Source organism: Pleurodeles waltl, chromosome 2_2 (assembly GCF_031143425.1).
Source record: "Pleurodeles waltl isolate 20211129_DDA chromosome 2_2, aPleWal1.hap1.20221129, whole genome shotgun sequence".
In the NCBI taxonomy this organism is placed as follows: domain Eukaryota; kingdom Metazoa; phylum Chordata; class Amphibia; order Caudata; family Salamandridae; genus Pleurodeles; species Pleurodeles waltl.
The window spans coordinates 925,379,288-925,394,683 of record NC_090439.1 but is presented as its reverse complement, the minus strand read 5'-3'; the positions used below and the strand labels follow the sequence as shown (position 1 = coordinate 925,394,683).

Sequence of the window (15,396 nt, the reverse complement as noted above, 5' to 3'; positions counted from 1 at the left end):
AGGAGAAGTAAATGGGCCAGTTGGAAATTAACCAATTAAATCAGGTTTTAGTGGTCAGAGCACATACACTGTGTGCTGGACACTAGTGCCCCAGTGTGCAAAATATAAAAAACAGCAATACCAATCAGCAAAATAAAATTTGGGTGACAACCCAAAAATAGGCATTGTGTTAGAGCTTTGGTTTTAATTAAATAGTCACTTAAATATTGAGAAGGTTAGAAATAATTGAAACAATCATGATCTGGCTGATGGATAAGAAATGGTTAAGGAATCCATTATAGTCCTTCCAGGATATATCATTCTAAATCAAATTTCTGTAACAAAACAATAATAATTTATTAAGGAATCTTCTTTTGTACTAGAAAACTAGAAAAAGGTACTTGCATAAATCTCTGCCATTGTTGGTGACCAAGTGTGCTGCTCTCCTTGACTGAACGATGCATTCCAAGCTCTCTGCTGCTGAGGAAGTGACCTGGCATGGTGTAGAATCTGCAATGTGTAAAATGATCAGCAGAAATTGTACAAGAAAAATGTTATTTGACTTCAGGTGAAAACAAACTTCATTCTGAATCTTTAGAACTACACTTTAAAAAAAGAAACACCACTGAAGAACAACCAAAACCTGTATTATCAAAGTTAAAAATATATGAAAGGAGAACCATAATATACACTTTTTTTTAAAGAAATGTAACTTTTTCATCTCTCTTTTTTATGTATTTATTAGTGCTTTTGGTGCTTGCCTTTTACAAAATGAAAATTAAATCAAAACAACATAAACATTTGATATATGACAAGCAGGATACAGAATGAAGTCCTATTGGAGATTGATTTCACTCACCACAGAAAGTGAAAGTGACATTATAGGCATAGCACATCATTACCTGGCCAACGTTTTATAGACAACTCAAAAACATGCAGGATACATTTAAAAACTATTATAAATTTGGACTCTGCTGTGAAAAGTTGCTTGAAAAAGAATCCCGTCAAGTTAGGTGATAATAAACTCAATGTTTATTTGTTGCTGTTGGGAAATGAACAACGGAACAATCCAGAAGGGTGCAGTTTCACTTTTGCACTCAGATAATGTTTGATTCAGCCTCTTGCTTCTATTGAGGATGTTTGGTAAGCTGGTCTTTTTGACAGCCAATGAGAATACAGCCTCTTTTCTGCACCATGGAAGGATATGAAAGCAATTCACTGACCTGAAATTCGGTACCACATGCATTACCTTATACTTTGAGAACATTAGTAATGATGATGTTCCTCGTGTTGTCAACCAAAGCCTTTGTCTTGCCAATACACATGCATCTCTCTTGATGTTTTAAGAAACTTCTTAACCCCTCATTTATGTTTTGAAAAAGATACCTCAATAATGCATCGACCCAGAGCTGTTACAATGTAGGAGCAACTGGAGCTATTTTCCCAGACATTGCTCTTTTCAGGGCCCCTCACTGCCACTGCTAAATCTATTTATATGTCACAAAAGCAGAGCCTTATTTTGTGGCATATTCGGAATCAGGCATACAACATGAATCAGAATTTGATGTGAGATGACAATTGATAGTCTAACACCAAATCAATAAACATTGAGTAAAGTGTATCTATGTTGTGGCTTCAAATTTACTACGATAACTACAGCCTCACAAACATTGTGGAAGGTGCACTCATCAATTCTTTTTGCAAGTCAGATTTGCTTTTCTAATTCTTGTTACAAAAACATTGGAGAACGCGCACATATTTGGGCGGGCTGAGATTATGTTTTCTAACTCTAGTCAAGCTTAAAACGTGGGAAAGTATAAGTAGTTGCATGGGTCATATTTACTACATATTAAAATGAAAAGATTCTAAAACCCAATATTATATTTTTTTTCTTTCTAAAAACACATATGTTTGAATAGTAAATTTGAATTACTTTCATCTTACCAATTTAGGAAAATTCATAATAACATTTGAAAACAAAATCAATATATTCCCCTAATAATTTTGAAAATATTTATAAAACCAAAACAATACTTCCTACTTCCTCAGAACACAAACAACAGGTTTATTTTTAATTTTCAAATACTAATGGATTGTAAATTTATGAAACTCAATAAGTTAATTTTTCAACTTGTTGTAAATGATAAAAGCATTTAATACCAAAATATAATGTTATTGTACATGATATTTTAACTTTATTCATTACAGATTTCAAATACAACACTTCCCAACCATACTGGCAATATGATTGATTTCTCTCCTTTGGTTTGGACTGTAATTTGAAGTTGGAAGGGACTCATTTAAATAAAAATGTAAATAAATAAGTTAAAATAGGAATAGTTCTAGGTCTTACATCAGAGAGGTCTCACACCACTTCCTTACATGGTGCCCTTATTTCCATGATAATTGTGAAGAAAAGACCTGTGTGGCAACATTAAGGAGATATAGAAGGTCCTAAGCAGGATTCAACCAACGTCCCCATAATGTCTACTGTGTTAAGATCATTTGCTTCTAATAAATCAAATAACTCTGTAAGCATCATCCACTACCAAACTTGAATTAATTAGTACAGCACTTATATAATTATCAACTTTGTTTTAGTTGTAACATGAGTGGCTTGCATTAATTAGCTTCCATATCTTGCGTTAAATTATAATTATACAGATTGTAAGTCTTATTTGATGAAGTACTTGGTTCGGGGACCACTAAGATTTTATGGTGGGTGTCAGTTCTAGTTAAGTTTAATTTATGCTACACAAATATCAAAACTATTGATGATACCCTCTGAAAGAAAATACTTAAAATATGGAATTATGGAGCAAGGCAGTCCTTTGGAGCAAGGTAAATGCATCTTCCAACTATAGATCAGTTGCTGTTGATCTTTGTCTAAGAAACCCTCACCCTTAAAATCCTATTCAAGGCATGGAAATGAGCAGTCCTAAAACCTAAGGGTGGGAAATACATTAATTTTCCAACTTTTGGATGTTTATTGTCAATGTAAAAGCTGTCAAACTGTAATATGGTATCTGATGGCTGTCGGGTTTCAATACTCAAAAGTGTGTTGGAACTTTGAGCTTGTCTGAGGCTGGGCAATCTGAAATGTGTCTGCTACCAGTGGGGACCTTGTTGCTCCTGAATGGCTAACATTCAATGAATGAACTAATGCCTCCATGAAGCAGTAGTAGCGGCCAAATGAATAGAAATGCTACCACCTTCTCCTGTGACATTTTCTCATTTAGCAAGTGAGGGAACTGTTATGATTGCCTACAAATGCCTATTGCATGTTTAAAGAATCCATCAACGAGGCAATAACCTCCACTGATAAAGGAGTGAGCAGACATCATCAATTGTTTAATTCTCTATTTACATAATAATCAAGATCAAATATTGTTTAACTTTTGACCCTAAAATGAAAAATTACAGCAAAAGCAAAACTTACCTAGCTGCACTTCATTGATCCCTGGCTCTGTGCTGAATCCAGAACCTGTTATTGTTATTTTTGTGCCACCATACACTGACCCGTGCTGAGGAGAAATGCTGTTTACCTCCAAAATGTATGTAATGTTAGCTTTTAAGGGGTCACTAAGAAAAAAGAAAAGACATAAGTGATTTTAGGAGAAAGACCTCAATCATGTCAGTTTTTGACTAATTTGGGGCCAGAGGGCCAAATCCATTTTTTAATTGCAAACCCCACAATTTTCAAGAACATCACAGAGTTTTTGACCAGAGAATACCTTTTACAAATGTATTAAACCTACTTTTGGAGTCAGAAGACCCTTCCCGACTTGGAAAATGAGTTTAGTGACTCATACTGAGTCACAATTAGGTAGGGACATTAAAGGCGGCGTCCACTCCTATCTGCAATTCAGTATGGCATGAATAAATGGTTTGCAACTACAATTGCAGTGATCAGATTAAACCATTGATCAGTTAACGACACCTTCATGGAGGTGGTAACTGATTTACAAAGGGGAAGATGTCCTCCATGGATACTTTCTCCTTGGTGTATGGTACTAGGTGACCTCAGATGGGAATATACAGTGGTCCAGTGGACCGCTGCCTACTCCCCCAGAAGTTTACACAAACTGCCAAGCTTTCCCACCTTTGTTTTTTTTAAAAAAAGTTCTGGATCCTTTAAGGAACATGTGCTACTTTAAAAACAATTATCAAAACAAACTATTCCCAAAGGGGGCGTAGTCCTCCCCAATGCCAATCTATGGCTGAGGGATCCACACTTGGTATTCTTTGTGTGTTCCTAAATTAGTCCATGTTACCATGTTGGTATGTTGCAGCCTTTATGTTCTGCTTGGCTACTCTTTACATCATGACAAAATGTGAAATTCTGGATTTTGATGTGTTATATCAGATTACTATTAAGGGAACAGAAGGTTTTATAAACAAGTCCACATATTCTGCAAGTGGCTGTAAAATGGACTGACATCCTGCAACAATCAGTCTCCCTGATGGTTTTTTGTCACTTTTATGAATCTTGGGTACCGTGTAAATTTCTGGTATGGTAGAGTCGTCTTTATTCAAATAATCAAATTCTTTTTTACTTAGCCACGGAGCACTCACACTTGCGATGGTTAGTGTAGATATTTCTTTCTTAATGGTTAAAATCTCTTAGAAGTTTCTTATAATGCAAAGGATTCTCTAGCTGCCTCAACAACTCGTTATCATGGTCTAGTTTGTCTTGGACTCTGATCCTGTCACTCTTATCTGCTGGTTGTATTACAATATTCCTACATTTAGACAGGGTGGTCAAAGTTTCACTTTGTGACTTAATGAAGTTGTACTTCACATATTTTTGTTGTTTAAATAACAACTTTATTTCTGTCAAAACCACATTTTCAAAAGTTGTAATCTCTTTGGGCATGTTATTAGAAGATGGATAAAATGTGGATGGACAATGTACACCTGTGGTATCATGTGTGCTAGTCTCAGGTGTACTGGGGAAAATATATTGCAACCTTAGAGTCCTAAATAATCAACATAGCTCAATATGTGTGGTGAAAGGATCATTCCTAAAAGTAGGTGTAACTGAAGGACCAGCACTCAGCACATCCAATTCCATATAACTGATCTGATGATAAAATAAAAATTGGAACAACTTCCATATTGTTGTTGGTATTGGGTGTGTCTACCACTAGTAAGATTGATTCCTGATCTGGCTGTATCCTAGCATGTATTGATTCATGTACCATCCTCGTTTGGGATTCTTACTGGGCCCCATTGAGGCCTCTGTCCTTGTGACAGAAAAGACTGTTTAGAAGTTGATGGCTCAGAACCAAGACCGAAATTACTCCTCCCTTGGGTGGTGTTCTCATTATCAGAATGTGGTGTGGTATCTGAAAAGGTGATGGTTTTCTTCTGGGCCAACCCCGAACCCCCCCCCCCCACAAGTTTTATTTGGGACACCATTTGATTAAAATGAATGTTATTTCTGATGAACTGTTCAAATTGCTCCTGCTCATTTCCACCTTGCAATCATTGTCCCCCTGTGGTACCTATTTACCCACACTTTCTGCAGCCTTTGTAAAGTACAGGACAATGTGACATAACTAGTTATTTTCCTTCAAGCTCATGTATTGTGAAGGAAACTTTCTTCGCATATTGAATGTAATTTCTGCTGTAGATTCTTGATGTGGTCCTGGTTTAAAACATTGGTGTGTGGACTATTGTTTAACTAATGTACTGAAAAGTGTTGTGCATCTATTATAATGATATATTATTCTCTGCTTTGCTTAGAATGTGTTATCACTAGTCATATCACTGTGAGTTTGCAGTTTTGCTCAATAATAATGCTGGAAACCCTGGTTTTGGGGGAGAGCCAAAGACTTCTCCTGTTCCATTCGAGATTCTGTCTGAATTATATAAGACTTCCTGCGGTTAGGAATGCTGTCCATTTATCTATTGGTTTTGTTATTCATGTGGGGTTTAGAATTGTTTTGATTTCTGATTATGTACTTTGCATTTATGTTTTCATGGCATTTAACTTTATATTGTACCACCCTATTTTTGAGGTTTTGAAATAAAATCGTATAACTTTTCCCTGATCTGGGACTCTGTTGAGTGGTGGTCCCAGTTATTATTAACTCTGCTAATTTTGTTGGGCCTGATTTTGAGGAGGGTGGTAACTGTTATTGCAAGATCAAGGGGTGCTGAAGTGTACCACCAGATGTAAAGTTTGGGGTGATCTATATTTTGGGGTTGATTAGAGTATTGGGATTCTACTCCTACATGTGTCACAGATGTGTATTTCACTATTCTATACCTGGACATATGTTTGTGTGTATATTTTAGTAATCTGGTTTTAATGAATTACATATTTGAAAAGATGTATTTCACACAAAAGGCACACAATAGTTGGTTTATGTGAATAATTGATTATTTTGTATTTATTTACTTTACAGTTTAGAGGCAAGTGTAAGGCACAAATACTCTGAATCTTAGGCGCAAGAGGAGGAGTGCTGTATTTTGGTAGCTTATGCTCCCCTTGAAGGAAAGAAGAGAATGAATGATCAGATTCATGCTACTTGTTGGGTCTAAAATGATGTGGATAATAATTGGACTAATGGTTTTACATTCTAGACTCTTACTGCAGTGTACTTTATTGGATAATAAAGGAAAATAAATAGAGGCCCTAATTGGTCTTTGGTGTCCTCTCTCCATATTAATCGAAGAGTCTAATGTGTTGATTATGAAGTGTATTTTCAAGTGTTGTCCAATCAAAGAAGGTGTGATGATGTAAATAACGTTAACAGAAGGTCACAAAACCACAAATACATTTTTTGACTGTCCAAAAGAAGGCCACCTTTTTTTTCATGTTAAACTTGTACAATTCTGCTTAGTGTGCTGTTACCAAGCTTCATGGCAAAATAAAATATACTAAAAAATAGCTAATGTCTAGCCTTCACTTCACTTGAATTAATAATTGTGATGAAACCAATGCATGGATTGCTGCATTTCTGAAAATAATGTACGTTATGGGTGATGGTTTTTAGAGTGTACAGGTTTTCTTATTTTAGAAACAATGAACTCTTACAGGAAACAGTCACTTCAAAATATATTTCAGATGCATGAATATCAAAGAAAAACCATAAATCTATATCCAATTGTTTTTAAATATGTTCATTTCCTTTCCCTTTGTTTTGTGGGGATCTTTATTAAAGGATGAATGCCAGTTTAACACCAGCAGCATAGGGCTGAAAGACGAGGTACAGACCAGTGGTTCCTAACTTTTTGACTTCCGTGTCTGTAAAGATCTCTCTTCCAAGTCTTCTTTTGACATTCAGTTTTATTAATAATCAGAAGTAACGTGACACCTTCACCACCATTCACCCTTCTCTCCTTCCAGTCTTCACTAGAGTTCCCCCTGTTCCATCTCCCATCTGACCTCACTGCTTACATCATGACATTCCACCATCCACTAAGCACTTCATTATAGGAGATTTCTCCACAGTGTCCCTTCACTGAATCATTACTGGAAGCCAAAGTCTCCGACTTAAGCAATTTCTATGATGTGAGCCAACAACAATGCACAAGAATACACCAAGCAAACACACGAATTGTGAAACATTTTCTTTAGTTCACAAGCAAAAAATATAAAAAAATCGAAATTTTAATTTTAATGGAAAGGTCAGACCTTTTCATAATGTTGTTTTATTTCTCAAAGATATAGTGATACGCTAGGCTCCAGCACATCACTTTGTCTTGTTTCCTAGTAATGCATTCTTCTTTTGGTACAGATCATTTCCAAAGACTAAAGCTAACGATATGAGCCAATTCTTTAGCTTGCAGTTTCAAATTCCTTCACATTCACAGTGCATTTTAAAATTTAGAATTTTTACTCTTTGCTTTTCAATTGAATATACTTTATTAATCTGCTAATTATTATTTAGTTTCTAAACAGTCGCAGGCTCCTTCAGTAAGTGTTTGTGGACTTCCAAACATCTGCGGACCACAGATTAAGAACCACCGATCTAGCCTGTGGTCAAATGGAATTTTGTCCTCACTAATTCTCAGTTGCATGCTGGATGTTGTTCTGTGTTCTCTGCCTATTAGACTCAGGTGACCTTTCAAGTCAGAACTCTTCTAATATCTCTGCAGCATTTGATACAATTGGCTGTGGGATTCCCTTCAGGGTGTTAACATTTCTTTTGCTGAACTAAAATACTTTTCAAAATAATTTGTTAACTTAAATTTACAAAGTCCAAATCCTGACCCATGAATCACTGACATTTTTTAGGAAGGGCGGTCTAGCTTGAATGTTTATTTCATACGAGGAGACAATCAGAACCCTCATTTTGTCACCTGATTTAGTTCACTACGAGCTTGCCAGTGACAGAAAAAATAACTTCTGTGTTTTGACGATTACAATTTTTATCATTGAGGATTGCCATGTGTTAGTGCAAAGCTGCCTAAAAATTAATTGTAGCAGGTCAAAGAAGGATATGGACAGTTTCTTTTTTAGAACAATGAGGGATAAGTAGTAGTACATGACAAGGCTTCCAAAATTAACATGCTCTTACTTGCTTTTCATTGAAAATATTCCACTATACAATTGCTGGAAAGGCAACCCCTGCCCCACCGACCTCCAGAGAGTCAGCAGTGCACCGTAAATCCAGGTCATTCAAAATATGCTTTCTAGAAAACCTATCATCTTGAAACGTTGTTCCCATTTACTTTGGCACCTGCTTACATAAGGATGTTTGTACCTATATCGAACATGTGGTAACTTGTTGATATTCATTTTATCCCGATTTGTAGAATTTTAGGGTGAGTGTGTGAATGCCCTTGGGTGTAGCAGACATATGTATGCCACAGGCTGTACTGTTGGATATCCAGGTCCTATATAAATTTGGGGGTCACATTTATAAATTAGTTACTATGTCATACTATGTCATTCTGAGAATCTATGTAATTTGGTATGTCTTTCTCTTAGAGCCACACCACAGGAAGACACTTCCTAACTACAAGCACACAAGCATTAAATACAATAAATACAATCTTGATACTAGTAATCACTAGTTGGTTAAGACAGAAAGCTACACTAATAAAAAAAATCTAAATGAAACCACAACATAGCTAGGAAAACAAATGCTGTCACCAATACTACAGTGCGATCAAAAATCTTACCTGACTGAAGCAAAACCCAAGTTTCCAACTTTCAGCAGGACAGGGTATGTACCGGGTGGGAGACTGGGCAACAGGCAGACAACATGCGTGGAATTCATTTCAAGTACTGGACAGAGGCCCACCCCAATGTATACTCTAGTGTCGGCCAGTGCATTTCCAAAGTTGGAGCCAAATAGTGTTAGATTTCTGTTTCCTAAATTAGTTTAAAAAAACAACATGTTTTACTTTAATTTACATAATAGCAATCATTCAAAAATTTAAACCTACAAACACATTTTTTAATGTGTGTACATGCCTGTCTTAAAGATGACAATATTTATATCTAAATTAAAACGTTGGCTCAGATTTGTTAATTTATTATGCAATGCTGTGCAGCAACCACATGTGCCGTGCTGCTTTGCACAAGATGGAAGATTCAGAGCAGAGCCATAATTGCTATGATTGGTCTGCTGCTGTCGTTCCTTGAAATAGAACTTAAGACATCTATCGTAGTACACAGCCTCGCATCAGGTGCAGTAGTCAGTGTTCTCTTTGTAGCATGGGATTAGTTCTAGAAGCATACCCTTCCAGTACATACAACCATCGGTAGACAACTCAGATGATTCCTTATCATTAGATGTGTGCTGCAGCACACATTCAAAATGTTGTTTTTTGAGAAATAAACACATTTCTTCTCGATTACTCTGCTTCCAAGCAGGGACATTTTAAGAATTTTGGGAGTTGATGGCCAAACATATTTGTGGGTGCCCTGTTGCAAACAACTTTCAATTTCAGCTCTATTTTTGGTCTACTCACACCCAATTATTTATTAAAATTTCAGAAATGGTGAGAGAGAGACAACAAATGATAGGCAATACCATACAAAATCTGCAAGGTCTCACCCATAGCCTGCACCCCCCTACATTTTTTTGATCTGATCTATTATTGTCATGATATAGCACACCATGGACCACCATGAGGCAGACAACTATGAGGCTATAGTGTTTTTGGAAAAAATCTATGACCAAAAGAGGCAGGATTTTTCAGATTTCAAACATTCAAACATTTATAACAATGATCTCACAAGACATTTAACATGATGAGGAGATCTCAGGAAATTACTACATAACACCTTATATGGGTGGTGTGGGTTTTGGTTCTGAGGACATTGCTAAAAGGTGTGAGGACTAGGCTTAACTCATAGAGATATTTGATTGTGCTCAATAGAAACATGTAGCAGATGAGGACTGCTAGCCCCATCCAGTGTCGCTATTTGCTAACCACTGTTTATGCACCAGCCTTAAACTTGTCTTTTTCCAGCACTATTTATGCTCGCCACATGTGGGCCATTGAGGTTACCCATTCCAGTCTTTTGGTTTCTCTCAAGTTTTGCATTGTCTCCAGCTTCATCCTTGTTCGCACAAGTACAGTAGTTCTATTGCCATTTGCTTGTGTCAAGAAGAGTAAGAAGAATAAAGAGAAAGGGATAGAAACAAGAAGGCTGCAAAGGGAGTATAGAGTACAAAATACAAGAAGGAAAAAGAGAGAGAAGGGATGGAAGCATTCAAAGAGGCGAAAGGAAAGAAGAGTAAGGCTAAAGGAGAGAGACACAAGGGTAGTTGTGAGAGCATTAAACAGGGTAGGAATTAAGTGATGAACCTGAGGTGATCAGAGAAAATTAGATGGGGAGGAAAGAATGAGAGGAGAATGAAAAGAAAAAGATGGAAGTAAGATTGAGAAGGGAAATTATAGTTAGTACATGGGAGTAGAAAAAAGGAGCGTCAAGAAGGATAGGAACTGGGAGAAAGGATAAGCAAGCAGAAGAAAGAGAGGAAAATCAAATGGCAAAACAAAGGCTTTAGAATAGTGAATGCGAGTAAAACGCATTGTAAGGAAGATGTATAAATAGAATATTAAGAAAATGTAAAGTGACGGGGAGAATGGAAGCACGAGGAGCAAAGGTGGAAAGAATGGTGAGAGTAGGTGAGACAGTAGAGTGAGAAAGGAAGAAGGAAACAAGGATGATCTATTAAGAAAGTGTAAAGAATGTAAAGAAAGAAATGCAGAGAGGGATAGAGAAAGATACAGGAAATAGGTTGATCGATGATGAAAATAAGGCCGTTAGAATGAGGGAGCATTAAGGCAGAGGCATAATGGAAGGGGAAGTAAGGTATAATGAAGAACAGAACGAGGAACATGAAGAGAGAGATGCATGAAAAAAGAGTAGGGTGAAAGAATTATATGCCTGGCATAAAAGGATGGAGAGACACAAAGATGCAAGGAAGGAAGAGGAATGAGCTGGCATTTGAAATTCACCAAGTTAGCATGATAACTATGGGAATATAATAGGGTAAAAGTGTATGGTAGTTACCATGCAGATTTTCGTGCAGTAACACTAAATCCATTTGTTAGTCCACAAAAACGTATGATAGATGTTATGTATCTCACCTGATAAATAACAAACCCCATAGTATCATTATCAGTTGCAAAAAACTAACACTTTAATTTCGATAAACTCTGAATCAGGGCCTAGTAGTGTCATAATTATGACACCTCTGTAAGTGTTCCCTGATACATTCTGGCAAGACAAGCATGATGACATTTATCAAGGGAAAATTCCCTGAAAAAGGGCAAAACATAATTTTCTGTGTTAAAAAACAATTCCACAGGTGATGCCCTATTTTTCTCATTAAAACTCAGAATATGAGGTATTTGCTTGATGTGGTAAATACTTCACCATGTGGTAATGGGTTTTACAAAGTGAGAGAAATACACCACTCTATTGCGACAAACTTGTAATGAGGACCTTAGGGGCATATTCATACTTGTTTTGCACGGAATTTGCATAATTTTTTAGTACGTAAATTCGGTGCATAACTAGCTTCATATTTATACTTTGACGCTAAACCCATCTAGCGGCAAAGTTATGGAGTTAAAGTCTTTTTTGGACATGGAAACCTACTTTGTGTCAATGAGATGCAAGGTAAGCGTTCCCGTGCAAAACAATGACTCTATAGCCTTAGCGCCATATTTATCCCCTGCGCTAAAATCATGGAGTGGAGGAGGGGTCACATAATGGTGCAAAGCTTGTGGGCCTATTTTCATCTTGAAACACAATGGAATAAGCCCACAGGTGCCCGCCCCAGGTACACCCCCACCCACACCAAAGGGACAGCGGAGGATGAGGAACCCCATCCCAGGTAAGTATAGGTAAGTACAGGTAAGTCTTTTTTTTAAGTGCCATTGGGGGCCCTGAAATGGGCCCCCCTACATGACACTGGATGCAATGGCCATGTCCAGGGGTACCTGGTCCCCTGTGCTGGCCACTGGGGTGGTGGGCATGACTCATGTCTTTTATAAGACAGGAGTCATGTGGTATGGATAGTTTTGTGTCAGAAACTGATGCTAGGCTGGTTAGAGTCTTTTTTTTTTACTCTAACCTGCCTAACGTCATTTTTTGGTGCAAAAACCCCCTTCTCCCATACGGCCACCCTCACCCAGCTAACGTCATCTTTTTTTACACTAGCCTACTCTTTGCGCCGGCTTGCACCATTCCATAAATATAGTGCCCGGATGATGCTCAAGAATGGTGCAAGCTGGTGCAAACATTTTTGATGCAAAACTGCATTAGTGCAGTTTTGCACAAAAAGTATAAATATGCCCCTCAGTATTTTGAATTTGCTCTGTGATAAACTTCATTGTAATGTGCTAAGGCGAAGGAATCTCCATCTGTTTCTCTGCAGTAAAAAAAAATGAAAAATGCTGTTTTTGTGCATGGCAAGCATTCAATACCAGCAGACACGCCATCATTTTTTGCACTGTGTATTGCCTTGAGGGGCTTCTTCTTCATAATTAAAGATGTCTAAAGCAGACAAATCTTTAAAATGATTTCTTCATGGACCTAAAATAGCTAACTCATTCCAGGCTGAAGTGCAGCGCCACCTGACTTGTGGTCCGTTTAATTTTGTGGTTTACCTCAGCCACTCCATCACTGCTACCCACCTACAATGTCTTCGGCAGGCACCGTTTTCACCTTGCAGCTTTATTAGTCAACCACCCCACCACTGTTCAGATTTCTGAAGCTTCCACACAATAAAAAACATAAAATGTTCTGTGCTGCCGTTCTACGCATTGAGCCACCATAAGTTTTAAACTTTATATAAACTGGTGGCTGCATCTAAACATTTTTGGGTGGCGGCTCCCTTTTTCCTGAGAACACTAAATATTCACTTTTATAACACAGATTGTATCTTATTAACTTTATTTGGGGTTTATTCTTCACTGTCATTATGTCTTGGATCAGCTGCTGGAAAAATTGGAAAGGCTGCTCACCTTTCGTCATAAATTGTTATGCTTTTTTATCCAGTTGTCCTCTTTTCTGTATAAGTAAAGGATTTTAAAAAGCACGATAAGCAGGCAGATGAAGTTGTTTATATTTGGCTGAAAGAATTTGATCAATTAATGAGGGTCCCCCTTGAAAGGCGGGGCCCTGAGCCAGAGCCTAATTTGCCCATGCCCTAAAAAGTCTCTGCCTTCAAGCAGCCATTAGTTTTTGCTGCAAAGTCCAGCATTCCTATCTACTGGGCTTTGTGTCGAAACCAATAGTTGTTCACACTGTTGCACCCAAGTAACACCCACTTGACACTATAAGGCGAAGCAGAACAAAAAGTGTTTTGCACCTCTTGCCCTGAAAAGTAAATACCATGCGTATCTTTGTGCTGGTCGTAGTAATCCTGGGCCTTTGCTGGCTATACAGTGCTGCCAAGTATCAGACCATTCCCTTGACAAGTGCCCTCACAAGGAATCAAGAAACTACATTTTACATTATTGATAGGTACGTGTTGACGTGGTGATGCCCGACGGACTCCGACAGACTCCGACGGTCTCCAACGAGCAGAGCAAGCAGTGGCTTGCAGAGTTCTTACCGCAATGTCGCCGACTGGCTTCCCTACCGCCCCCCCAAATAGGCAGCACTGCCCCAACCCTCTAGTGGGCCCATGCGTGGGGAGTGACACCGGCAGCTGCCTGAGCAGGGTCAGCGGCATGGCGGGCAGGAGCTGCATGCCTTAGCGTGGCCAGTGGGCACAGATGCTCAGGGCCACAGGTAACAGCACGCCACAAATAACAAGAGCGATGTACAGGAAAACTACGCGAGTGCAGCAGCCTTAGCCAGCTGCCACAGAGTGGGCACCACGGTCCCCAACAGAATCAGCCCAGCAAGGATTGGGTGCAGCTTGTGGGGCATCCGGTGAGACCTGCTCGCCACCGGTATCCTGGTTAGTGCACGTCACCACTGTGCTGCAAGAGGAAAGTGGCTCTAAGCCACAAGGGCACCAGAGCGCCTTTACCAAAAAAAAAAAAATAATAATAATCAACATGATTCATCTCTCAGCTCACTGGGTGTGAGATATGCCACACCCAATGGCTCGGTAAAGAAATGAACTGTAGGAAACCACTGTATCATACAAGGGACGTAGAGCTGCCCAACTCTACAGTCCTTCACTGTAACATGGATAGAAATCACTGCCACATTCAATTATAATACAAGGAACTGCTCTTCAACCTTCTGTTCGCCCTGATTCCCCCACAGAAACAGCCCAGGCAGGACTTGGTGCAGCTTTTGGGGCATCAGGTGAGACCAGTTCACCATCTGTGCCACACAGACAGTGATCATACTCTTCAAGACTCAACAAAATGAGAACTCACATCTCCCGTCTGCTAATGGCTCATGACAGAGCGCAAAATATGTTTAAGAAAAATAAATTTGCACCAAAAGGATCAGACACCAACCAAAAGGATCAGTCACCAAGAAGCCAAGGAAACAGAAGAAGAGAAGCCTATCTCCAGTACACTCCTCAGCAGCATCCAGCAAAAGGTATGCCCAAACGAACTCAAAGGGAGAGAGGCACAGGGAGTAGTTAAGCCAAAACCAAGCCAGATAAAAGTGACAAAAACTATACGGGAATGCTTCCATTCAGTGAGCCCCAAACTAATTGAGAAAAAAGCAAAAGTAAAGAGTCAGGCGATCTCATGTGGCGATCTCTACACCACAAGATCGCTAAGCGATAGTGCTATCACGCAGTACTCAGACATTGAAAACAGCTACCAGGTGCCCTGGCTACCAGGATCACTACCGGACCTAGAAGAGGCTCATGCTGCCAGTGGACGGGCACACACAAACGCTGCCACCACGAGCCCTCACCATCCAGGGAGCCTGCATTATCCCCAGTGATCAAAGTAATAAAACTGCAACTTGCAGAGGATCAAACATGGTATCAAACTGCTACAACCATTCAGGGG

The 15,396-nt window shown here is 38.7% G+C and overlaps 1 protein-coding gene across 2 annotated transcripts in view; it reads right to left on the bottom strand.

Annotated features, from left to right (window-relative positions):
* Positions 1-15,396, bottom strand: part of LOC138282757 (fibrocystin-L-like) — a 735,329-nt gene that overhangs the window by 344,823 nt on the left and 375,110 nt on the right. For both annotated transcript variants that reach the window (XM_069220628.1, XM_069220629.1), the window contains exons 34-36: positions 9,118-9,310; positions 3,419-3,561; positions 385-489 (exon numbers count right to left, since the gene is read on the bottom strand). In XM_069220628.1, coding sequence (XP_069076729.1) covers positions 385-489; positions 3,419-3,561; positions 9,118-9,310 — 441 coding nt within the window. The remainder of the gene's footprint in view (positions 1-384; positions 490-3,418; positions 3,562-9,117; positions 9,311-15,396) is intronic.